At 40.1% G+C, this 24447-nt stretch overlaps 1 protein-coding gene across 1 annotated transcript in view; it reads left to right on the top strand.

The window, feature by feature from the left end:
* The window catches only part of DNAH1 (dynein axonemal heavy chain 1), a 36230-nt gene that overhangs the window by 4299 nt on the left and 7484 nt on the right, over window positions 1-24447 (top strand). The window contains exons 11-59 of the mRNA XM_053469672.1: window positions 697-847; window positions 1189-1382; window positions 2173-2398; window positions 2523-2642; window positions 2841-2923; window positions 3029-3170; window positions 3257-3412; window positions 3532-3730; window positions 3821-4074; window positions 4179-4391; window positions 4517-4681; window positions 5014-5135; window positions 5241-5346; window positions 5881-6060; window positions 6602-6742; window positions 7036-7199; window positions 7907-8020; window positions 8114-8302; window positions 8395-8500; window positions 8585-8698; window positions 8794-8943; window positions 9284-9370; window positions 9575-9761; window positions 9955-10046; window positions 10350-10504; window positions 10596-10773; window positions 11546-11740; window positions 12352-12471; window positions 12709-12867; window positions 13969-14073; window positions 14229-14369; window positions 15220-15380; window positions 15844-16001; window positions 16727-16900; window positions 17638-17816; window positions 18236-18466; window positions 18556-18752; window positions 19009-19144; window positions 19541-19749; window positions 19956-20127; window positions 20226-20417; window positions 20826-20936; window positions 21399-21584; window positions 22217-22408; window positions 22522-22689; window positions 22849-23040; window positions 23359-23490; window positions 23884-24009; window positions 24143-24262. Coding sequence (XP_053325647.1) covers window positions 697-847; window positions 1189-1382; window positions 2173-2398; window positions 2523-2642; window positions 2841-2923; window positions 3029-3170; window positions 3257-3412; window positions 3532-3730; window positions 3821-4074; window positions 4179-4391; window positions 4517-4681; window positions 5014-5135; window positions 5241-5346; window positions 5881-6060; window positions 6602-6742; window positions 7036-7199; window positions 7907-8020; window positions 8114-8302; window positions 8395-8500; window positions 8585-8698; window positions 8794-8943; window positions 9284-9370; window positions 9575-9761; window positions 9955-10046; window positions 10350-10504; window positions 10596-10773; window positions 11546-11740; window positions 12352-12471; window positions 12709-12867; window positions 13969-14073; window positions 14229-14369; window positions 15220-15380; window positions 15844-16001; window positions 16727-16900; window positions 17638-17816; window positions 18236-18466; window positions 18556-18752; window positions 19009-19144; window positions 19541-19749; window positions 19956-20127; window positions 20226-20417; window positions 20826-20936; window positions 21399-21584; window positions 22217-22408; window positions 22522-22689; window positions 22849-23040; window positions 23359-23490; window positions 23884-24009; window positions 24143-24262 — 7744 coding nt within the window. The remainder of the gene's footprint in view (window positions 1-696; window positions 848-1188; window positions 1383-2172; window positions 2399-2522; window positions 2643-2840; window positions 2924-3028; window positions 3171-3256; window positions 3413-3531; window positions 3731-3820; window positions 4075-4178; window positions 4392-4516; window positions 4682-5013; window positions 5136-5240; window positions 5347-5880; window positions 6061-6601; window positions 6743-7035; window positions 7200-7906; window positions 8021-8113; window positions 8303-8394; window positions 8501-8584; window positions 8699-8793; window positions 8944-9283; window positions 9371-9574; window positions 9762-9954; window positions 10047-10349; window positions 10505-10595; window positions 10774-11545; window positions 11741-12351; window positions 12472-12708; window positions 12868-13968; window positions 14074-14228; window positions 14370-15219; window positions 15381-15843; window positions 16002-16726; window positions 16901-17637; window positions 17817-18235; window positions 18467-18555; window positions 18753-19008; window positions 19145-19540; window positions 19750-19955; window positions 20128-20225; window positions 20418-20825; window positions 20937-21398; window positions 21585-22216; window positions 22409-22521; window positions 22690-22848; window positions 23041-23358; window positions 23491-23883; window positions 24010-24142; window positions 24263-24447) is intronic.

Here is a 24447-nt window from a genome sequence, read left to right as displayed (position 1 = left end):
TAACAAGATGTTGTTTAAACCAATATGTATTTCTCTAGATTTTCCAGAACATGGCCTGGGGTGAAATATATATTTTGAGAACATAAACGCTTGTGGCAGCTCAAGATATACATTTTAGCTCCTTTCTTAGTGTATTAGTACTATTCTATATAAATAATGTTTAGTCTTGTAGGTTTAACAACAAAATGCCGTTCTCAAGCTATCTGAAAAATATGAAATGAAAAAATACTAGTTGGGAATATGTATTAAAGGAACACAACAAGCCTATTTTTTATGGACTCCATTGTAATTTACTGCACACAAACTGGTGAATTGGAGTTACAGGAAGCATACTTGAGTATGCTTCATGAACATGCTCACTAAGCACTCCCATTTTAGTCAACTAGTGTGGATGTGATATATAGCTTCTGCTTTCATTGAATTCAATGTAAGCACCATGGGGCCTGTGTATGAAGTGTACTTAAATACTCTTCCCCCTTACACATCCTGATTTCACAACAGCCAGCAAGAGGAAGGGTTAAACAAATTAACAGGGCAGACAAATTGCATGGAAGTCTATGTATAGCCATTATAAATATCTTAGGACATTTAATATATTATATTTATAAAGATCTATACTTACTATGCAGAAAGTTAGGTTTGTGTAGTGCATTTCTCAAAGTGATGGCTACTTATTTTCATAACTCTCATTTGTAGACCACGTAAAAACCCCATATTTCTATTGGAATTGGTGCTGGATAGCTCCGGAGCTCACTTCAGTACCCCTCTGGAGAATTTTGAGGTCATGCTTATGACCCTGTTTGACAAGGGGATTCTAGCAACCCACAGCGTACCCCAGCTAGAGAAAGTAAGTACTGCGGGCTAAAATCTTTTTGCTACCTGTTAATTTCATAAACATGAACGTTTAATGAATTGTTTATCTGTATCTGTTGCCTTTGCTGTTTATTATTTCATTGTATTAGAGGGTTATCATTAACAAGAGATCTGATCACCATCCAAACTGATGGAACGTTCCTGCTCATTGGACCATTTCGTTATCTGCTGTGGTTAAAGACCACATAACCCCCATGTTGCCTCTTTATTTTTTATTTGCATCCATCCTTCTTTCTCTCATTTTCTTCACTTTGCAGTCAGAGGTAAGCCACTATTTCTGGCATTACAATGTTTATTTGTTTGTATTTTTTTCAGTTTGTACTTGAAGACCTTTTTATCAGCGGAACGCCTTTGCTGGAATCGGTTGGACTTCATGAGCCCCCAGTGGAAGAACTACGGCAAAACATTCGCACAGCCATACTGAAGGCCCTCATCCCTCTGCGGGCATACGCAAAGCAATATGAGAAGTACCTAGAACTTAACAATACCGACGTGGAAACCTTCATGACGTGAGTGCGCACCAGAAGACATTCCTTGGTCTTAATTATGAGCTGAAGAACTGTAGCAAAATGTTACAAAAAGAGCTTAAATAAAGGAAAGAACTTTCTATATCTTTGATGGTTGAGGTTGATGGTATATCTGCACGGATACCTAATGACTGGCTTGGTTCTTTCTGGTAGTTCAGGGTTTCTGAAAGCTCTCCCAGCTAAAAACAAGGAAATAAGGGCCCAAGAGATGCTGCTAAATACATAACAGTCTGTTCCTAACTAAGGCATATCCCAGAACTGATGCCATCTAAATGCCAAAAATCTAGAAAAAAGTCAAACACAATTTAGAATTAGTTTGGTCCTCAAAGGAACCGAATACAGAGAGGGCTAATGAGTTATCATGTCTGCAGTATGATGAAGATTATGGCTGTACTTAAGCTTTGTCCCCAAAAAAGCGAGTTCGGCAGCAATCGACTAGAGCCCTAGATAACAACAAGAACACAATTACCATTAGGGATTTTAAAGAATAACCCACTTTTTTTGAACATTTGAGTTATTTTGATACAGTTTGTTTGATTGCCTCTGTATTTGGGAATTACACCTCAAACTTGATGAATACTGGTGATTTTCAGCATGACTGCCAGGTTGACAAATTTTTCAAATTGTCAAAACCATTGGATATTTGGATTACTTTAATTGTAAACTGTATTTTTATTTTATGGTATTTCTTTTGTGTATGTTTTTTAGTGTGTATTGTGAATTGTCCTTTGATGGGTTTTTGTTTCCCCAAGCTGTGTTGGTTTTCTTTCAGAGCATTCAGAGCCAAGATCAATACCGCTTCAGACATCAAGGCTGCAGTCGAAAAGCATCTACTAGAAAAGGAACGGCTGGACAACGCTCTCCCGAGCTCTATCATTATTGGCCCTTTCCAGATCAATATTGAAGGAGTGAAGCAGAACCTATCCCGAAAACGCAAGGCTCTGTCTAATTCGCTACTGGAGTTACTGGCAAAGAATGTGCGGAAGGAACTGGAAGAGGTGATGCCCAAGTTTTATTGTGGAGCTCAATACGAGGGATAAAAGATGTGCTAGATCATTAATCGTACAATTCTGTTGCTGTCGGAACAGATATGTGATCTCTTCCTTTTGCTCTCTACCTTAGATTTCAGACCAGTTCCGAGCCATCAGTCGCAAGATGTATGACAAGCCAAACAGCGTGGAGGAACTTACAGAGCTAAGGGAGTGGATGAAGGGAGTTCCTGAACAGCTCAAATCTCTTGAGGTAGGAGAAAGCCCACAGGTATTTTACATGTAAGACAATTAAACAATAAAAGACAGAATTGTTTTGTAGATGAACAGAAGATTTTTAGTGAGGTGTACCAGAAGACGAAGGTGGCCATTGTGCTTACTTGTAAATCTGGCATATAAGAACTATATGATATAGTAAATCATGCCCTATTATTCTGTATTCTTTCTTCAGGAACAAATTACAAAGATTATCTCAGATTATGATGTCATCGATGAATTTTTCTACAGCTTGTCTCAGGAAGACTTTAATGCAAAGTGAGTCCAGATACCCATTAACAGTAATTATTCACATAGAAATTGTGCAGCTCTAAGCTGCAGAAGGGCACCAATGCTACAGCTGTGTCCTTTTTTCCACATCAGGTGGGTGGCTATTGCCTGGCCAAACAAAATAACAACGTTGTTGGAGTCCATTCGAGAACAACACTTAGAAGATGAAGAGAGGTTCCGCAAAATCCAGGTTATGGATCAGAATAACTTCCTGGAGCGCCTGGACTCCCTTCAGGTCTGTTCACAATATAGATTGATCTTGATTGAAGCTTCTGTAGCTTTGACTCTAAGTTCCATTTTCTCCATTACTCTTCCTCATAGATGGTGGTGGCTGGATTTTCCACTCATACTGATATTAGTAGAGCTCATGAGATAGCCAATGAAGTGAGGAGGGTCCACAAACAGCTGACGGAGTCTCAGAATATGGCTCAACTTTATAACAACAGAGAAAGGCTCTTTGGACTCCCTGTTACTAATGTAAGTCCAATATGTGTCCCAAACCTGAAGCACCATTGTAAACAGAATGATTTGCTCTATCTCAAAAGGAACCATTGCAAATCTGTTATTTCTAAGAACATTATTATTATTTCTGGCAGTATGACAAGCTTGTGAGGCTGGTAAAAGAATTCCAGCCTTTCCGGGAACTATGGACCACTGTTTCAGACTGGATGCGCTGGTATGAGAGCTGGATGAATGATCCTCTCACTACGATAGATGCAGAGCAGCTGGAGAAGAATGTGATGGAGTCTTACAAAACCATGCACAAGTGTGTCAAATACTTTAAGGATATTCCAGGTAACTTATTTGTGACCGGTAGTATATATATGGAGCTATGTCTAAATCAATGTCCATACTTTGCCACTTTTAAACACTTGTACTCCTTAGCTTGCCAAGAAGTGGCTCAAGATATCAAGGGTCGTATTGAAGAATTCAAGCCTTACATTCCGCTGATCCAAGGCCTGCGTAATCCCGGCATGAGGAATCGTCACTGGGAGATCCTGTCTGAACAAATACATATTACCGTTAAGCCCAAGGCCAACCTAACTTTCACCCGGTGCCTGGAAATGAAGCTACAGGATCACATAGAGAGCATTGCAAAGGTGGCAGAAATCGCTGGAAAAGAATATTCCATTGAGCAGGTACAGAAGATCACTATAGGTTTGATTGTGGCATACATTTAGTTTGTTTTAATTGTTTGTGAAACAGACTAATTGAAGCAAATGCGTATTTGTTAACCTTGTAGGCTCTCGACAAAATGGAGAACGAATGGGTGTCAGTGATGTTTAATATATTGCCGTACAAAGAAACAGGGACCTTTATACTGAAGAGCCCAGAAGAAGCTTCTCAGTTGCTGGATGACCATATTGTTATGACGCAGAGCATGTCCTTCTCTCCTTTCAAAAAGCCCTTTGAGGAACGTATTAGCACCTGGGAAGGCAAACTTCGACTAACACAGGTACTTGTTATTTTTGTTTGCCTTACATTGCATATTATTATTATTATGTGTCTGGCACATTAGGTGACATTGGTGAGAAGTATCCAGGCTCTTGGTACTACCAATGATGGTGTTATTAATAATAGGACGTACTGGAAGAATGGCTGACCTGTCAGCGTTCCTGGCTCTACCTGGAACCAATCTTTAGCTCAGAAGATATTAACAGACAGCTGCCTGTGGAGAGCAAGCGTTACCAGACAATGGAGAGGACCTGGAGGAAAATCATGAAAAATGCAGAGGAGAATAAGCAGGTGCAAAGAAAGAACAGAATACCTTTTACTATCTGCCGGCTACATACATGTATGGGTGGGGGGGTCAAAATGAGCAGCATAGAGGGATCAAGTTGTTCGTACTTTTCATTACACTCTATGTTTGTAATCATTGAGGACAGGAATGCTTTATGTCTTTAACGTTGGACTCATCTGAGGGTTAGGTAGTAGTGGACTCATGGATAGTAGTATTTGGGGGCTGTAGGTGGGTATCTGTAGGTGGAGTGTGATGCTGGATGTGACAGCATTCACGTGCTGACGTTTGCTCGTTTTGATGAGCGTTCTTCCTGTAGTGACAGTACATGTCTTGGTAGGTTATTTCGATGTGTCCAGATCCTCGCCTCCTAGAAAATCTGCGTGAATGCAACAAGTTGCTTGAACTGGTACAAAAAGGACTCAGCGAATACCTTGAGACTAAGAGAGGGGCTTTTCCTAGGTAACGTTTCCAATGTAAATGAATATGTTACAGTCATTCAAAAATCTATTTCATTCACTATGCGTAACGCTATGAACCTGCTTCTTGGTATTTTTACACTTTCAGGTTTTACTTTCTTTCTGATGATGAACTTTTGGAGATATTGTCCCAAACAAAAGACCCCACCGCTGTCCAACCACACCTGCGGAAGTGTTTTGAGAACATCGCGCGGGTGAGATTCTACTTTATTCACGTGCAGACTAAGTAATTTGAATATACAATGGTACCGAGTACATCATAAGAACTACTGAATGAAATAGTTGTATTATTGAATGGTGAGATCTTGCCTATAATCAGTACTTTTATCATGCATTTCCTTCACTGTGTTTTCACTGCTACCTTTTCATTTTAGCCAGTAGTCATGTGACACAGAGATAACAAAAATAGGTTGAACATGTATTTATTATTATTACTATTATTATTATAATATTAATATTATAATATACCGACAAGGTTATGCTTTTTGTATGTGTTAAGTATTGAGAGAGAAAATAAAACAAAAGGCTTACTAATTTCTTTTGTTTTTATTGTTTCATCGTTTACTAGCCATCTTCAGGTGAGAAAACATAAAAGTGCATAATGATATTCTTTACCTGGTTTAATGAAAAAGTGTTGCTCTGTATATTGTGTCCCTACATTTCACTTTTAGTGAGCATGGAGCATACAAGAGTTCTCCTCACTGTCTCCGTTGTGTTTTCCTTTCCAGTTAAAGTTTCAGCCCGATCTACAGATCACTCACATGTACTCGGCAGAAGGAGAGGAAGTCCAACTATCTACTCCCATTTATCCCACCGGTAACGTTGAGGATTGGTTGCTGGTTGTGGAGAAGGTTATGAAGGGCAGTGTGCGTGAATACATAGAGCGCTCCATCAAAGCGTACCCAGAGGTGAGAAGATGTCCAGAGGTTAAAGCGAGAGAATACTCACCTCTCTGTTGGCCTAGACTTGCCTAATGCCCTTTTTCTAACCTTTTTTTGTGACCTCTTTACTGATTGGGGCTTATACAGTGGGCTCATGTTAAGGGGATGATAAACTGACAACACAGACCACTGCCAGTCTTATTACTGCACATAGTATTTTAAGTAGTACAGAGATCTATTGGTAGCTCTCTTTTATGCTGAGAGCCATTGAGCTCTTGTTCTTTTTGGCTGTGGATCTATCAGCATGACTCCCAAGTTTACAGGTGAATATTTCTTTTTAAAGTTTACACTTTAGATGAGGCATACTTTGGAAAAATATTGTAATGTACCTTTAAAACAGAGTCAATTAAGTACAGAGATTTACTTCTGCTAAAGATATTGCCTGCTCTATGTTTTGAGCATTATGTATGTTTCCATGGCCTCATCTAGGAGGCTTTTCCCTTTAAATTGAGTGTCCACTGTATTGTTTTAACGCTAATCATGTCATGCAATGCTACTTCATGTTCAGATGCCTCGTACAGAGTGGGTGCTTCATTGGCCTGGACAAGTGACTATTGCAGGATGCCAAGCCTACTGGACCAAAGAAGTGTCTGAGGCGCTAGAGGCTGGAGACCTGTCCACGCGACTCTTTCCACAGCTTGAGGCTCAGGTCAGTGAGCTTTTTATCATTATTCATAACTTGGCAACACATCCATAGCACATTAAATAGGACTATTTATGAACACTGAGCATCACATTAAATACACTTTTCTGATTACAGTTGTCCTTATTGTACATTGACTATAGACAGATCCCTTCCAAGGTGACTACTCCTGCACCTTTTGTCCTGCCTGGAGGCAGACTTTTGGGGATTATATCGTATTTCTTAGTTAGACATTGTTTTCTCTTTATGATGATGATTATTATTTCCATTCACCTTCAGAATATACTTTCATCTTTCAGCTTAGTGACCTTGTAGCTCTTGTACGTGGAAAGTTGTCTCGTATGCAACGTTCAATCTTATCTGCCCTTATTGTGATCGAAGTCCATGCCAAAGATGTTGGAGCTCGTCTCATAGAGGAAAATGTGAACAGCGTCAATGACTTTGAATGGATCTCCCAACTCAGGTTTGATAGAAGACATAACTATTTGTATCATGTATCCTGGGCCAGCCAGTAGAGTTCATCTTCCTAGGTGTGCCCCCCAAAAAAACAGATTGTTTTCTATAATTAAAGCTGTGATTGATATGGTATGTAGCCACTAGAATAGACCTATTTTTTATTTAAATGTAGATTTTATTTGCCTGAAGACCCAGTTATAAAAGCTACCCCCTTAAAAAAACAATAATTTGTGGAGGAAATCAGCAGAATAGGCAAAAAAAGTCTAAAACACTGTAAATTATGGTGCACCTTCTGAAATGTTTTCTAGGGATCTGTGAAATTTATGAGATCCTTGTCTTCATCTCCATCTGTATGGTACTTCTCCAAGGATTCACGATGTCTTAATTTCTTACATCCTGAGATGCATAGACCAAGTTGTTCTCAACATTTCAGCCTATGTTTATCAATCACAGCCTTTTATGCTTTGGAATACATTAAATGAAGCTCAAAATTAATGTTGTAATGAGGTAGATACATATTTATAACTTAAAAGCAAATATTGTTACTCAGAAAAGCACTATCCGAAAACACAGACTTAAGAAACAAAATTTTTTACTAGGTGGTCTACAGAGTGATCGGATTCCATTTAACTGCCTGTTTGGGAATTGTTGGTGGTAAAAGTTGTTCAGTTCTGTTTTATTTCTGATTTGTGATACAACATGACTACTTTGCAGGTATTACTGGACTAGGGAAGATCTGTATGTGAGAGCTGTAAATGCAGAGTTTCTTTATGGATATGAGTACCTTGGCAACTCGGGCCGTTTGGTTATAACACCACTGACAGACAGGTAATAAATCTGTGGATGGTCAAAAAGCGACTGTTGGGTAAATCCATCAGATGCCATAAAACATAACATACCACGTGCTTACCTTTTTTTTAGGTGTTATCTGACCCTAACAGGGGCGCTTCATCTGAAATTTGGAGGTGCCCCTGCTGGACCAGCTGGGACAGGAAAGACAGAGACCACAAAGGATCTGGGCAAGGCTCTTGCAATCCAAACAGTTGTGTTCAACTGCTCTGATCAACTGGATTTTATGGCCATGGGCAAATTTTTCAAAGGATTAGCCAGGTGAGAGATTAGGCATGTAGATTTGGCAGATGATTTGGCTTGTGTTACTTACTGCCTAATTGGAACTATCCCTTTTTGTGTGTTTTACACAGTTCTGGAGCTTGGGCTTGCTTCGATGAATTTAATCGCATTGACATTGAAGTGCTGTCTGTGGTGGCCCAGCAGATCGCTACAATTCAGAAGGCACAGCAGCAGAGAGTGAGTATCACCGTGTGGATTGCATCACTTTTTTCCTTTCCTTCCTCTCTTCCTAATTTTGTTATTCCTTGGCTTTCTCCTCAGGTGGATCGCTTCATGTTTGAAGGAGTGGAGATCCCCCTGGTGTTTACCTGTGCTGTGTTTATTACAATGAATCCCGGGTATGCCGGCCGTACAGAATTACCCGATAACCTGAAGGTATTAAATTGTTTGTAATTTTTTTGGTTTCATGTACTGTAGAAATAAGGCTACCTAATAGTCATTGGCATGGTCTTTTATACCTTTTTTCTCAGGCTCTTTTCCGTCCAGTTGCCATGATGGTACCTGATTACGCTATGATTGCCGAGATTTCTCTCTATTCCTTTGGATTTAATAATGCCAAGATTCTCGCAAAGAAAATTACCACAACCTTTAAACTGTCATCTGAACAACTTAGCTCCCAGGTTGGTATTCATCGGTCCATCTAACTCATTCCTTTATCAATGTTATACTTTTAGACTGCCATTCAGCATCATACTTCCAACTCATTTATCCTCAATATAATATACAGTATAATATTTTGTATATCTTTACCAAGTATTCTTTTTTTTCTTCACTCTGTTCTTGGCTTTTTATATTTCTCCAGCTCTAGCCAATCTCTTTTTCATTTAATGTTCACATTGTATCACCTTAAATTGTTCTACTGTGTTCTTTTTTTAGTGGTCTTTTTGTGTTCTGTCTTCTTCTAGATACTTTCATTTTAGTAATTCTTGAGCATTTACTTATTTCTTTGTATCTTTTAAGGATCACTATGACTTTGGAATGAGAGCCGTTAAAACAGTGATTTCTGCTGCTGGAAATTTGAAGAGAGAAAATCCCAACATGAACGAGGTTTAATGTCACACTAAAGATAACTTGATTTAAAAGGCCTGTTGGTTCCGAAATACATTCGGAATGAGATTATTTAATAAGATTAAGCGATTACTAACCATGTTTTGTTCTATGTTACTACAAGTTTGCAGAACCATAGGTTATGACACATATTTGGCAATAAAAAGATGATGATGAACTGTATCTGTGATTACTTCTGCACAGGAACTAATTTGCCTTCGGGCCATTCGTGATGTCAACGTGCCCAAGTTTCTTCAAGATGACCTGAAGCTCTTCAGTGGTATTGTGTCTGATCTGTTTCCAAGGATCGAGGAGGAACCAATTGACTATGGCAGCCTAGAGGAAGCAATTCGTAAAACCTGCATCCAAAAAAATCTGAAGGATGTTGATGGTGAGAAAACACCTTCAAGAACTTTTACTGTACTCTTCTTGTCTAGTTGGAATGTGGTTAGCTGCCATTATAGTGATATCCTGAATATAGAAGCTCTTAAAGATAAGAGAACAACATTCTCTACGGCTGCAGTCCAGCTGTCTTCTTCCTTTTGAAATTGTACTTGAGTTAAAATAGTTTTTTTTTTTGATAGGATTTGTGACAAAGTGCATTCAGCTGTATGAGACAACAGTCGTACGACATGGCCTGATGCTTGTAGGGCCTACAGGTTCAGGGAAAACTCAGGTGAGAAAGAAATACAAATATTCCCTGTGTTTGTCAGGTCACCAGTCTGCTCTTAATATCTGCTTCTTGTGTTTGACATGCTGTATCTGTTAAGTATAACCACTCAAGGTCCTTCCTTGGTAGAGATCATCGTAGAGGGACATTCAGTATGATTGCCTTTACACTTTCATCCTCTCGACTTCATACTTTATATTACTATTTGCTATATTGTTGATGTGATTGGAACACTAGATGTCATATACTTCTTGGTTCCATGTCTAATTTTTTACCTTGTCTTTGAATGTTTGTGCTTTTTTTTCTTAGTGTTATAAGGTCCTTGCGGCTGCTATGTCATCCCTGCAAGGTCTCCCTTCAGTTAGTGGTGGGACCTACGAGAAAGTACATTACTATATCTTAAACCCTAAATCAATTACCATGGGTCAGCTGTACGGAGAATTTGACCTCCTTACGCACGAATGGTAAGAAGATTATTATTTTTACGAATTTTCAGCACCCAAGTGCTGCCCATCCATGTTCGAAAATAATACTTCATCGTTCTTGACCCTAAAGGACGGATGGGATCCTCTCATCACTTATCAGAGGTGGTGCCACATCAGCAGATCCTGACAAGAAGTGGTACATGTTCGATGGACCTGTGGATGCTGTTTGGATAGAAAACATGAACACTGTCCTGGATGACAACAAAAAACTCTGTCTGAGCTCAGGAGAAATCATTAAACTTACAGAGGTACTCCAAACATAGACATCGAAGCTTCTTGATACTGAATGACATTGAAAGCACTTGTCATTTGAAAATGCTCACTGATTTTAACCTCTCCTTTGGTTCATGGCCTTAATGGTTACTTTAGTTTCTCGGCAAATTACATGATTATTTAAGGATTGTTTTCTATGTCATGGCTGCCTCTCAAAATGGTAATAAAGCTTTGTGATAGGTGCAAGGAAATTAAGAGCATAGATGGGGAAAATTATATGTCTGTCCTGTTGTTTATTATGTTTATCTTTGCCAAGATTCCTTTCATCCAATCACTATTACAATCCATACATGTAAATTCAAAAGTCCAGTTAGTCCATCTCAGCTGTTTGAAACACATTAGTTCCAATGATATGACAGCGGACTTGAAACTGTCCTGTACTGCCCCTTTATCTTGAATAAAGCCAGTAATAATGCTTAATTATCATTCAGATTCCCAGGCATTAGTAGGTCCCATAATACAGAGTGTGTCATAAGTATCATATGAGAAAACACATCTGATTACAAAATCCTTTCAAAATGTCTGAGGTTGTGTAGCATACATGGGTGAACTTTCACCATAAGTCCTATGGGACACTCTGTCTTTGCCTTGACAATGTTCCTTTGCGAAACAAATTACAGATGCATTTGACACATGAACTTAGACCAGTTTTGTAAATATCTTTGTTTTGTCCTGTGTGACATGTAATACGTTGAGTTTGCGTGGAGCTTCCTTGATGTCTAACCAACCAACCAATATCCTTTTCAGACGATGACCATGATGTTTGAGGTGCAGGATCTGGCAGTAGCATCACCCGCTACTGTCTCTCGCTGTGGCATGGTCTACCTGGAGCCCAGTATCCTCGGGCTGACGCCCTTCACTGAATGCTGGCTCAGAAGCATCCCAGATGTTTTGAAACCTTATACTGAGCAGCTGGAGTCCCTATTCTCCCGCTTCTTGCAGGTAAGAACACTTTTACGTTTGCAGATCTATATGCTGCTTGGAGATGCATCAAAATATTGTTGGAGGGCCCACTGGTCGATGTCATAGAAAGTACTATATATCCACATGTTTTTAACACACCATATGACACTCAGCTCAGAGGGTCCCAATGTGCACCTAGCCTCCTCTTCCTGATCAAACGTTCATTTGAAATGTCCATCATTTCAGATATCGTGCTCTATTGATTAATGACATTTAAAATGACAAGGCTACTTCATCTATGAGACAATTTAGAGATCTGCATGATTATTCCTCTTTGTCATATCATGTCTCCCCATGGATAAGCTGCCGATTGGCTCAGACAGACTTTGTAAGGGTGGGTGGGGGAAATAACATCTGATGAAGTGAGCCAGTTTACCTACTTTTGCCCCAGAACCGAACTTGCATTAAATTATTCCCTTACCTTTAAATATCTCCACATATTGCCCTGATTAAAATTAGTAGATTTGGTGAATGAATGAGTTCTGCTAAAAGTGGTGACAGTGATATTTCCTCTTCATAGAAAACATTTTATTAAGTTGCTTTAAACTTTGTTCATGTGAAGGCAACATGCATTACGTAATATTTTTCAGAATGCCATCACATTTGTGCGTCAGTCAGTGAAGGAGATCATCGCTTCCACCGACAGCAATCTGGTGAAGAGTCTGTTAAAGCTCATGGAATGTTTCATTCAGCCATTTATTCCTCAAGAGGTAATGGGCTATCTAGTATGAAGGTTATGGTACGATAATAAGTGCTGATATTATACGAGTGCATATATTGGAACTGGATACATCACTCATTTAATGTGTTTCAAGCGCTTCTTTCCTTTGTGTGTAATTGGATAAGATACATCACAACTAATCCTTGATATGTAGATTGCCACCCCTTGTTTTGGACCCTTATTCCAGATAATAATTCACTCACTTACCTGCTTTCTGTATTCCCAGGGACACAAGCAGATTCCACAGGATAGGCTGAGCCGGATAGAGGAATTGGTAGAGCCGTGGTTCTTCTTCTCTCTTATTTGGAGCGTAGGGATCACCGGAGACTCAGATAGTCGGATCATGTTCAACACATGGCTGAGAGACAGAATGAACTCAGAGAAGGTAAAGCATTGTTATCTAAGTGTGCGCATAAAACATTTCATACCCTTTTCTTGGCGGATTTCAAGTACAAAAACAGATGAAAGATCGTTAGCAAGTAATGAGATGGCGGCTGCTGCCAAAGTATCATGGCCAGATAAATCATTAGTAAGCTCCACAATGCAAAAGGTGCACATGTTCAGAAGATGATAAGACACAATGGACTGGGAAGAAATCATGTGAAGAAATAGCCATTTATTTGTTTGCAAAGCTTTAGCTTGCTCTTACACTTGCTCATCTAAAAACATTAACGGAGGGCAATCAAGAATATGAAGTAGATATTTCAACTTATAAGTCCTCTTATTAAGAAAATTGTGAGATGCATTTTGCTGCTATGGCAACAGCCTCTTTCATCAAATAAGTATCATCTACTTGTGTCACATGATGACAGGCTAGGATTCATATGTATTGTGGAGGATCAAAATCTTGAAGGGGTGCAGCGGAAGCAGGAAGGGTTTTAGGAGGGGTTTTAGGCTTATTTTAAGCGACTTGTACTGGTAATATCAAAAAAATAAAGACATCTACAAGGGGATATGTCTAAAATCACAACATAATTAAAGAATCCATTCTTGGAAGGATCTGAGGGTTTGGGCATATTATAGGTGACATTTTAATGTTATATTTAAAAGGGTTTTTAATCAACATTCAGAATTTTCCTGTCCCTGGAAATTTGTTTCAATAATGGTATTACTCCATTTTCTAAAGTTAGTCATGTTACACCTAGAAAGTACACTGATGGCTTTATCACCATAGCTGTTGAAAATCTGCCTAACACGTTGATGAAGTCAGTTTATATGTTTTTGTTGTGTGTGTTTTTTGTATTTGGATTAGCGCCTTCTGATTTCTTTAGTCTTTTTTTCTATCGGTGTTTTTTGTATTTTATTTTCTATCCTTTCGGTCTATCTCTTGCGCTAAGTCTCTCTCCCTCTCTCTCGTCCTTGATATTAGGATCTTTTATAATGTGACCTGTGTTCAAACCTATTATAGGGCAGAAATTACCTTTACCCTTGTTATGAGTCCTCATTCTTGTTCTCTTTGTGCCTCTCTCTCGCTCTTTGGTCACAGGTACAGATGCCTTTCCCCGAGCAGGGACTGGTGTATGACTATATGCTGGATGATGCAGGAATAAGCAGTAAAATGGATGAGGATGATGAGGATATAAAGAGGAAGGTAAGCAGTAGCCTATATAGAATGGATCCGTTGATGTTGTTAAAAGCAAGCACACCTGTTTTTGTTCCTGATGAAGCACCATCATTCAACGAGAGTGTCTTCCTCACCATCTAGTGCATCCATACGCCGATCTTGCCTGTATTTGTTTTCTTAAGGTGCGTTGGATCGGTTGGATGGACTCTGCTGCCCCCTTTACCATTGCCCCTGACACCAGCTATGCGGATATCATTGTCCCAACGCTTGATACAGTGCGTATGTCTCACCTCTTGGGGATGCTCCTGACCAACAAAAAGCCAGTGAGTATTTCAACAAGCATATAATGATCATGAATTTTTGGAACTTTGGGAACAGGGATTATATATATATATATATATATATATATATATATATATATATATATATATATATATATATATATATATATATATATGACATAAAGTTTGGAATATTACAGTGGTAAATATATTATAGATGAACGCTCCTATTATTCAGTATGTGTTCTTCTAAAAATATTTAAAAACATGAGGAATTTTTATCAACATCAACTCAATTCACCCCTTTCTTGTAATGTGTATTGTGCAAAGCTCTCAAGAACTTTATATATATAATGATTTCTGGGTAAATGATGTAGCTAAGTTTTAAATTTATCAGAGTAGGTGAATTTAAGTTTTTAATTCAGCAGAGTAAATTCAGTAGCAGTAAAATACTTTATAATGGTATTTATTATCTGATTATATTATTCCAAATATTTGCTTTATTTAAGTTTTCCAAGTAAATACATTAAAGGCCGGTGAGCTTTTAAATATGTAACGTTTGGGTTTGAATAAGCGGCTTAAGGTTTATTACTGGCAAGACTATTGATATACACTGGTAGGCACTTAAGCGTAAATTTGCAAAGCGGGGTTGTAGACAGAGTGATTGTACGTTTATAATTGCAAGCCTTTGGGTATACATTAAGTAGCTTTGCATTGATGCCAGTGAGACATTGGGTATTGAGTAAGTATCGAGTCGGTCTGTCCTTAAGTGGCAGCACATACAGTATTTAATCACATTGCCGTGATTATGAGCCAAGTTCCAGACAAAAATGTTATGTGCTTCGTATTTGATGACTGCTTGTATACATGGCTCCTCTTTCTATACCTGTAGGTTCTATGTGTGGGTCCTACGGGTACAGGGAAGACTCTCACTGTTTCTGACAAGCTGCTTAAGAACCTTCCCATGGAATACATCAGCCATTTCCTCATGTTTTCTGCCCGGACCTCAGCCAATCAGACTCAAGATCTTATTGACAGCAAGCTGGATAAGAGGTAAGGACCCCCATAGTACCCACAGAAAGCCTAGACTCTGTGCAATGTGTACTTAGATCTCAAATGTCAGCAGTATAGTGAAAAGGCATGGACTCGGAATTAAGGGTCCCACCATCACAGTTCATTGTCTAATACTCATGTTATCCATAACTAGATTCCCCAAGAGGCAGAGCAGGCACTTGACAACAGCGCCATTTTCAGGGTTATTTTCCAATAGTGTGTGTAACTAGGTGCACTTCCAATTTAATTCTGCCCCTCTTAACGTTAAAGTAGAGTCGGGTGACAATAGCTAAACAGTTGAACTCCAATTAAGAAAGTATGCCTTTGAAGAGATTCTAATGCAAGTTTTGAAAATTGTCTTATCACCATTGCAGATACTGGAGCAGTTCCATTATGGTGATAATAATAGATAGAAAAAGGTGTAGAGTACAGAAAGGTCTCATGCATCTCGTTATTTGTGCAGGAGGAAGGGGGTGTTTGGACCACCCCTTGGACGTTACTTTATCTTCTTTATTGATGACTTGAACATGCCGGCTCTTGAGACATATGGAGCTCAGCCGCCTATCGAGCTCCTTCGACAGTGGATGGACCATGGTGGATGGTATGACCGAAAGCAAATAGGTACGGACTCATGTGGAAAGATTATGTTAAATAATAAACATATTTGGTCATTTTCTGTTGGATGCATAGTGCATATCAGAACATGCTATTTAAGGCTATTTAACAAAGTAGTAATGGATATATTTTCTACTTCTTCACCCCTTAGCGACCAATGATGTGCCAGGCAAGTCACAGAAAAACATATAGTTAAGGACCAATGATGTGCCTGGCACGTCATCGGGTTAAATACAGTAACCGATCAAATCTTGCTGCTACAGTTTAGCAAATAAAACTCTTCTGTGCGCTGATTTCTACAGCATGATCAATTTATTTTTTGCTCAAGTGGGGTTGAGCAAATTCCTGATCAAGAAGAAATATCCTAAGGTAACACTTACTCAGGCTAACAGGGCAACCCATTTGGCTAGATCTATAAATCGCACATACATTAATTTTATAAATTAAGAAATACAAAAAAAACACATTATGCCGAATTTTGTACGGATGTCGTAGAATAAATTGCAAAGATATTACTTTTTTTAAAGTTTGATACACAGCAGCAAAAAACGAACATTGGCTGTATTTCCATCGACATGGGGCTGTAGCCGTAGCATATTCTTTGTTCTGCTTATTTTCTTTTGGCTGTAGAGTATTTTAATATGGGACATTTCATATACATATAGAAAGATATGTTCAACACGCATAGCGACATAAAGTATTTTAATGGGATTGTTTTTATCTGTTTGCAGGAGTTTTCCGCAAATTAGTGGATCTCAATTTTTTGTGTGCCATGGGACCTCCAGGGGGTGGTAGGAACCCAGTGTCCGCACGGCTTACCCGTCATTTTAACTACTTGGCCTTCACTGAGATGTCCGACAACAGCAAAAGCCGGATCTTTTCCTGCATCCTTGGCAGCTGGATGGGTAAGTGTCTGATGCTAGCACGGTGAGGACTGCTGTTATTGAGATAAAATAATTAATTGTGTAGGAAGAAAGGTATCATGGTGGAGGAAGACATAACGTTATGTAGATAAGAGGACATTACTATGCAGGAAAACAATATAAAGTACAGACTAAAGTGATGCAACGGGGACACACACTCAGCAGGTAAGGGGGCGAAAACAAATGATCCCAAAAGAGAATAATTTGATGTACGAGCCCTAACAGGACTTGTATATGAGTTTAAGCGAGGTAGGTGATAGCTGTATAAGAGAAGAAGGCCCGTAGAGATGTGAAGGTGTTAGGAAAAGCATTCAGATTGATGGGTTCATGTAAATGGTGTCTTGGAGATGTGAAATCAATATGAGAGAGAGTAATAAAGACATAATTATGAGTGCTGAGCTGAAGTAGTTCCGCGTATTAAGTATTTCAATTTTCTAACTCGGATACTTGGATAAAGATGTTCCACAGAAGCTGTGGGTAAGTGAGGAGCAGTGAGGATCAGTGTGAGTGTGTGGTGTTTAAGAAGAGAGTTTGCAGTCATGTGACATCCAATCACAGTTTGACAGTAAACTTTTCCACAGTCACTCATATTTTAGGCTCCCTTTATGATTTTTCACTACCTGTCCTCTATATAGACATCTTTACTTGTAGGACCGCTGGCTGGCCCTTCTGTGTCATCTTGTGGTGGGTTTAAGAACCGGTTTTATTTCTCCTTGCAGCATCAGCACCAGCGGTACAGCACCTGACAGGGGAGCTGGTGGAAGCCACCATCAAGATGTACAATACTATCATATCTCAGCTGCTTCCAACACCAGCAAAGTCTCACTACACGTTCAACCTCCGTGACCTGTCCAAAGTCTTTCAAGGAATGCTAATGGCGGAAGCCACTAAAATGGAGGTGAGTATCTCAGAGGGATGTGTCTAGCAACAACAATAGACAATGATTTAATGCTGAATAATGAAGTAAATGAGCTGAAACACAACTCTCCTGAAAGCTCTGTTATCAACCCTCCCATTAGTGAATAAATGTGTTGGAAATTGAGCATAGATATTAGCGTAGATAATATTACCATTCTGGACAAGAAGAAAGATATGTTATCTTATCCAGACCTATGTACAGAAAATACCTTACTAGATATGAAAGGTTAGTAATCTGTTTTCTCCACAATATGTACTTTCTCTAGATTCCAGATTCAGTTCAATTTTTCCATGACAGCCCACTGCAACCAATGGGTCTGAGAACAAGGTTTCTGATCTGCTTGTTTCGTGACCTTTAGTGTTTATGTGTCATTAAATGTACATTTGTATTTCTATTAGGACAAATATCAGCTCCTGAAGCTGTGGTACCACGAGTCCTGCCGCGTTTTCCAGGACAGGTTAGTCAATGCAGAAGACCGAAGCTGGTTCGATGAGCTGATGAAAGCCAGGATGCTGGAGTTTGGGGCCACCTTCGAGGAGGTTCTTCCACAACAGCCAGTGCTTTATGGGGATTTTATGTCTCCTGGATCAGACACCAAGACTTACCAACTTATTGTGGATCGGGAAAAGGTAATAACGTAACGGCCATGTGTTTCCGTAACTCTTCCAGGTTTGCAGGCTTCTTTTATACAAACGCGATCCTCATTTATCCCCCTTAGCTTCTTCGGGTGATTGAAGAGTACATGGAAGATTTCAATCAGGTTAATACAGCAAAGATGAAGCTGGTTCTCTTCCTGGATGCCATTCAGCACATTTGTCGAATTAGCCGTATTCTACGTCAACCCCTAGGAAATGCTCTTCTGCTGGGTGTAGGAGGCAGCGGAAGACAGTCTCTCACCCGTTTGGCAAATCACATGTAAGAGCAACTCTTTTTGTAGTAGACTGCAGGGTTATGCTGTGAACACTGTTAATAGAGTGTGCAAAAGGAGTGATGGCTGTCCTAGGCGTATCTTGTTTAAGTGCTAAAATATGTCAGATGCCTCTTGAGGCTCTCATAGGAGAACCATCTTCTAGAGTTGCGTCTTCAAGTGTCTGTATAGGATTCTCTCTCTCTTCTAGTTTTATTTTTTTATTTCCCTGCTTCTTATAGACAATGTATATTACCTTCTCAGGTCAGAATATGAATGTTTCCAGATTGAATTATCAAAAAATTATGGAATGCCTGAGTGGAGGGAAGACATAAAGGGTATCCTGCTGAAGGCTGGTCTTCAGAACATACCCATAACATTTCTCTTCACAGACTCCCAGGTATTTCAGTAACTGCACATTGCCCACTCGTACACTCATCCATAATGGAGGAACCAATACGTTAACTTCAGTAGTTCTGGTGCTGCTATTTACATAAACATATCATAACTTTGTATATAAGAGATGTGTATATATATATTATTCACACTTGAACACTCAACGTCAGTGTGTATTTCTTCATGATAGATAAAATACTTCTTACTGTTCACTAAACCAAAAAACACGACATGCTGATTTCCAGATCTGTACCTTATACCCTCCTGTAGGCATATACTTCACTGCTGTCGGATGTCCATTTGCACACTTAGTAACACACAACACCCATGTGTGCTCCATAACACACACAACTGTCACAGACCAGATGCAGTCAGGCTTATTTTCTCTCTGTTTCTGCAGATTAAAGACGAGTCGTTTCTTGAAGACATTAACAACATTCTAAACTCGGGTGATGTTCCCAACCTGTACGGGCCAGAGGAACAGGATCAGATTGTCAATGTCATGAAGCCTATTGTGCAGGACATGGGGCAGCAACCAACAAAAGCCAACCTAATGGCAGCTTATACCCGACGAGTGAGGGGCAACATCCACACCGTGCTATGTATGAGGTATTGTGCTGTCTTGTATAATAGCTGTGTATCATTTAAAACAATGCTTATACGTTCACCAATTCCCACTTATTCCACTTCTTCCTATGGCTTACGCAAAGTTACATCTTGATTCTGTCATCTGGCCCTCAGCCCATTCTTCTTTTCACCCATATGCCCTTGTATATGTGCAACCATAATGTCTCCTCTCTCTCTCTCTTGCCAAGTCCAATCGGGGAGGTGTTCCGGTCTCGTCTCAGACAGTTCCCGTCCTTGGTCACTTGCTGCACCATTGATTGGTTTGATGAGTGGCCAGAAGAGGCTCTGCAGTCTGTGGCTTCCTCTTTCTTGGTAGAGATTCCTGAGCTCGAGTCCAGAGACTCTGTTGTTTCTGGCATGGTAAGTTTGAGGACACATTGGAAAACATGCAGCTGAGATCAATTTACAAACATAGATATACACATTTGACCCTTGTAACCATGCCTGACTCTCCGCAGATTCAAATGTGTGTGGAAATGCACCAATCGGTCGCGCTAAAATCCAAGCAGTACTTGGCAGAACTTTCACGACACAATTACATCACACCCAAAAGTTACCTGGAGCTGCTTGGTATTTACTCTAATCTTATCGGTAAAAAGATGATGGAGATTAAAACTGCCAAGAACAGGATGAAGAGTGGACTTGATAAGGTGAGAAGGTTCACCAGTCATCAGATCTGTCAAGAATGCGGAAATGGTCCACAACTTTTCTATATTGCGTTAATATCTACCTTCATGACCTTATCTTCTGATGTCTGTTTCAGCCCTGTCCCGCAGTCCCCTTCACTATGCTGAACTCTTTATGCCAACCCACACTCCTTCATGTTTAAGCGCTGGTTGTCTCATGTACTAGTTCTTTCTCCTTTAAAGCAAATGCCAACCACTAGTGACCGTTCAAGCTCATCATCATCTTCTAGATTGTAAGGGCGCTCGAGCAGAGCCCTACTCTGTATGTGATGCACTATTAGTTATGTTTTATTTGTACCGATGCGCAGATTGTGGCGACTCTGTATAAATCGATAATTAATAACACGCCATCCTGGCTTGATGTCTCCATAGCTGCTTCACACAGCTGAGGATGTTGCAAAGATGCAGGAGGAACTGGAAACCATGCGCCCCCTGCTGGAGGAGGCAGCACAGGACACCGTGACGACAATGCAAAAGATTGAGGTACGTCGCCTTCTTCAGTTTCACAGAATGAAATGCTGTTGTCCCTTCTACTTGTGCATTTGCCTTCTCCTTTACTATGCCTTAGGACACTTTCGTCCCGGTTGCCTCCCAGAACACAATCATAATAATGCGTGAAGGTGTTTCTGGCACAAAGTTTCAAAAGTGGTCTTACTGCCAATGCAACTAACAGAATTGCCTAACAGACTGCACAAGAGTGGGGCCTGCTTTTCCTCCTGTACCAGTATGTTCTGGTTGTGATCCAAAATGCATAACATACATGTTTTACCTTTGTAGATCAGGCTTGGAAATGAAAATATTTCTGCAGCGGGATACTTTTCATTGTAGTGTAGAAATAAACCTTTTTTAGTATTTTATTCTAGTGTTATAATACCTAAACTAATGTATCGACTCACAATCTGATTGGTTCGGCTGTTTGACTCGCGTCTTGGAAATGTCATCCAGGAGGACACAGCGGTGGCCGAGATCACCCGACGCTCAGTGCAAGTAGAGGAGGCCAAAGCATCTGAGAAGGCCCAGACAGCTCAGGAAATTGCCGATGACGCTCAGAAGGATCTTGACGAGGCTCTCCCTGCACTGGATGCTGCCCTGGCCAGCCTGAAATCACTCAACAGGAACGATGTTACTGAGGCGAGTGAAAGTCCTTGATGGTGAACATTAGGAATGAGCAGGACTGGCTCTGCCATATCGGTGGTTGCCTTGTCACCTCTTTGGTGTTGGTTAGCAAGCATTCAGGAGGAAGGTGCTTGAGGTACGGTAGTCAAGAACGCTAGAACCACTATAGCCAGCCCGGAGGACTAGTGGAGCACTTGAGGCATGGGCAAAAAACTAGAATGGTTTGAGGAAAGAAGGTGAATAGAAGTCCATGAAACAAGATGTGTGAATAAAGAAAATAATGTTCTCAAATGCACACCTTAGAAAAGGGCTGGCAGAGTGCTCTTTTTCCTTTAGATTTCACACCAAATATATGGGATTCTGGAATCATAAGCACTTTACACAGCATTTAAACCCTGATTAGATCCTTTATATGGTACTTTTTGGGGCTTTCTAAGCAGTCCCTGTTTGTGTGTGTGTTGGACAGGGCTAGATAGTGAAGTGCACAACTGGAACACATCAGTGTAGACCATAAGCATTGAAGAACAAACATGGTATAAAAAAGTTTAATTCTGTGTGCACAGAAAGTATAAATATTAAAGGAAATTATGAATGATTTTTATTATGATGAATTGAAATAGTTTTTGTATGTAATATGCCTACTTAAGGTGCGAGCGATGCAGCGTCCCCCTGAGGGTGTCAAACTGGTGATCGAGGCTGTCTGCATCTTGAAAGGGATCAAGCCTAAAAAAATAGCTGGAGATAAAACTGGGAGCAAGATAGACGACTACTGGGAGCCAGGAAGAGGTTTACTTCAAGACCCCAGCAAGTTCCTAGAAGGTCTTTTTAAATTTGACAAGGTGGGCACCTCAATAAACACAATATGACTTCTGAGTGAGTGGGAAAAAGTGTAAAGGGTATTATAATGCTGGGAGGACATATCCACACGTGTGTTCCTCTTCATTCTCTGCAGGACAATATTCCTGATGTTGTTATAAAAGCCATTCAGCCATACATCGATAACGAGGAGTTCCAGCCTGCAGCCATCGCTCGGGTTTCCAAAGCATGTACCTCCATCTGTCAGTGGGTTCGTGCCATGCACAAGTATCACTTTGTGGCTCGCGGGGTGGAACCAAAGCGGGTAAGTACTTCGCAAAAGTCACACAGCTCAAACAAGTTTTCCACCTCATTGTACACGCTGTTATCTGCCATCTCACGCAGAATAATATATCGATTGACACCATTTTAAATGCACAGACCTTATTAACACATAGGCATGCTTTGCTTATCTCGCTCCTAGCAAGCACTGCAAGAGGCTCAGGAGGACTTGGCCGTCACCCAGAAAATCTTAGATGAAGCCAAAGCTCGTCTGACTGAGGTGGAAGATGGGATCGCAACCTTGCAAGCAAAATACAAAGACTGCGTTTCTAAGAAAGAGGAGTTGGAGTATAAGTGCCAGCAATGCGAACTCAAACTGGGCCGCGCTGACAAGGTAAGAAGAGCACTCATCAACTAACGTTCCTATAAGAGCAGAAGTTGTTTATATCTTTCATATGTTTTTACACAGCGCAGATTCAATATTGTGTTTTAACTTGGTTATCGATAAAGAATGACCTGGTAACTCTTATCCCTTCGTTTTATTTGAGCATTAAAATAAAAATGGAGGTAGACTTGTACAAGGAATGATTGGAAATCTGATTACGAGCTGGGCAGACCTCACTTGTGTATTTGATGTTGACTTTGTGTGTCTCTTCCTTGCTCATATCGCTATTCTCTTTGAATTCACCACCTGATTGATTGTCTCGACTAGCTCATCTCTGGATTGGCAGAGGAGCGGCAACGTTGGCAGGACACCGTTCTGGACCTGGAGAATCTTCTGGTGAATGTCACCGGAGACCTGCTGCTGTGTGCCGGGTTTCTGGCATACCTTGGACCCTTCACGGTAAGAGGTCTAATGCTATGCAGACCAACATAGTTTGTGCTTAAGTGTAGTTCAACATGTATTTGATAACAGATTTTATAGGGAAAATAGATTTTTGTCCAAAGCTTTTTGTCCAAAATCAAGATTTAGTGGAAAGTGAAATCTTTTATTGAGCCAACATAGAAGATAAGATCATGGGGTCCTGAAATCTATCTTTTTCTACATGGCCCAATAAAAGGTATCACCTTCAATCTTCACACATTTTTTTAAATGCATGTGTAAAGTGTATGCATGAAATGACGATGTGTCTATGTATCATATGGCTCCTTTAGATATGAGCTTGTGTGTATAGTATTTGGCTCATGTCTGAGTTATCAGTTAGAATCTATACCATGGTGTGTAATGTCTCCATAGGGTGCCTATCGAACAGCACTCTTTGATCAGTGGACCAAGAAAATAAAGGAGCTGAAAGTTCCCTGCACTAACGAGCCATCTTTAATTGCCACTCTGGGGGATCCAGTTAAAATTCGCTCCTGGCAGGTGAGGCAGAAAATCTTTGTTCTTGTGGTAGAATATGAAAGATGTGATGATTGGAATAAAGATTTTCCGGGGATTATTTGAGAAGGCTTTACGAAAGCTAAGGCGGTAGTTTTCACATATGTTGTCTCCTTAGATCGCAGGTCTCCCGAATGACACCCTGTCTGTTGAGAATGGGGTGATAACCCAGTATTCCCAGCGCTGGCCGCACTTCATTGACCCACAGGGACAGGCCAACAAGTGGATTAAGAACATGGTAATCTGAGTAATAATGGTGAAGTTACAGATGGAAGGTCTGATCCATTTACCAAATGTGTTTGGGGTACTCTGGTTAATTAAACTTCAATAAGAGGCCTCAATGGTCTGGTTGGAGTAACAAACTAGGCTTCGGATTATATATGTACACAATACAGGGTCAGTTGTGATCATTAAGTATGAACC

Source organism: Spea bombifrons, chromosome 6, assembly GCF_027358695.1.
Source record: "Spea bombifrons isolate aSpeBom1 chromosome 6, aSpeBom1.2.pri, whole genome shotgun sequence".
NCBI classification, from domain to species: domain Eukaryota; kingdom Metazoa; phylum Chordata; class Amphibia; order Anura; family Pelobatidae; genus Spea; species Spea bombifrons.
This window is presented reverse-complemented; position numbering and strand designations above follow the sequence as displayed.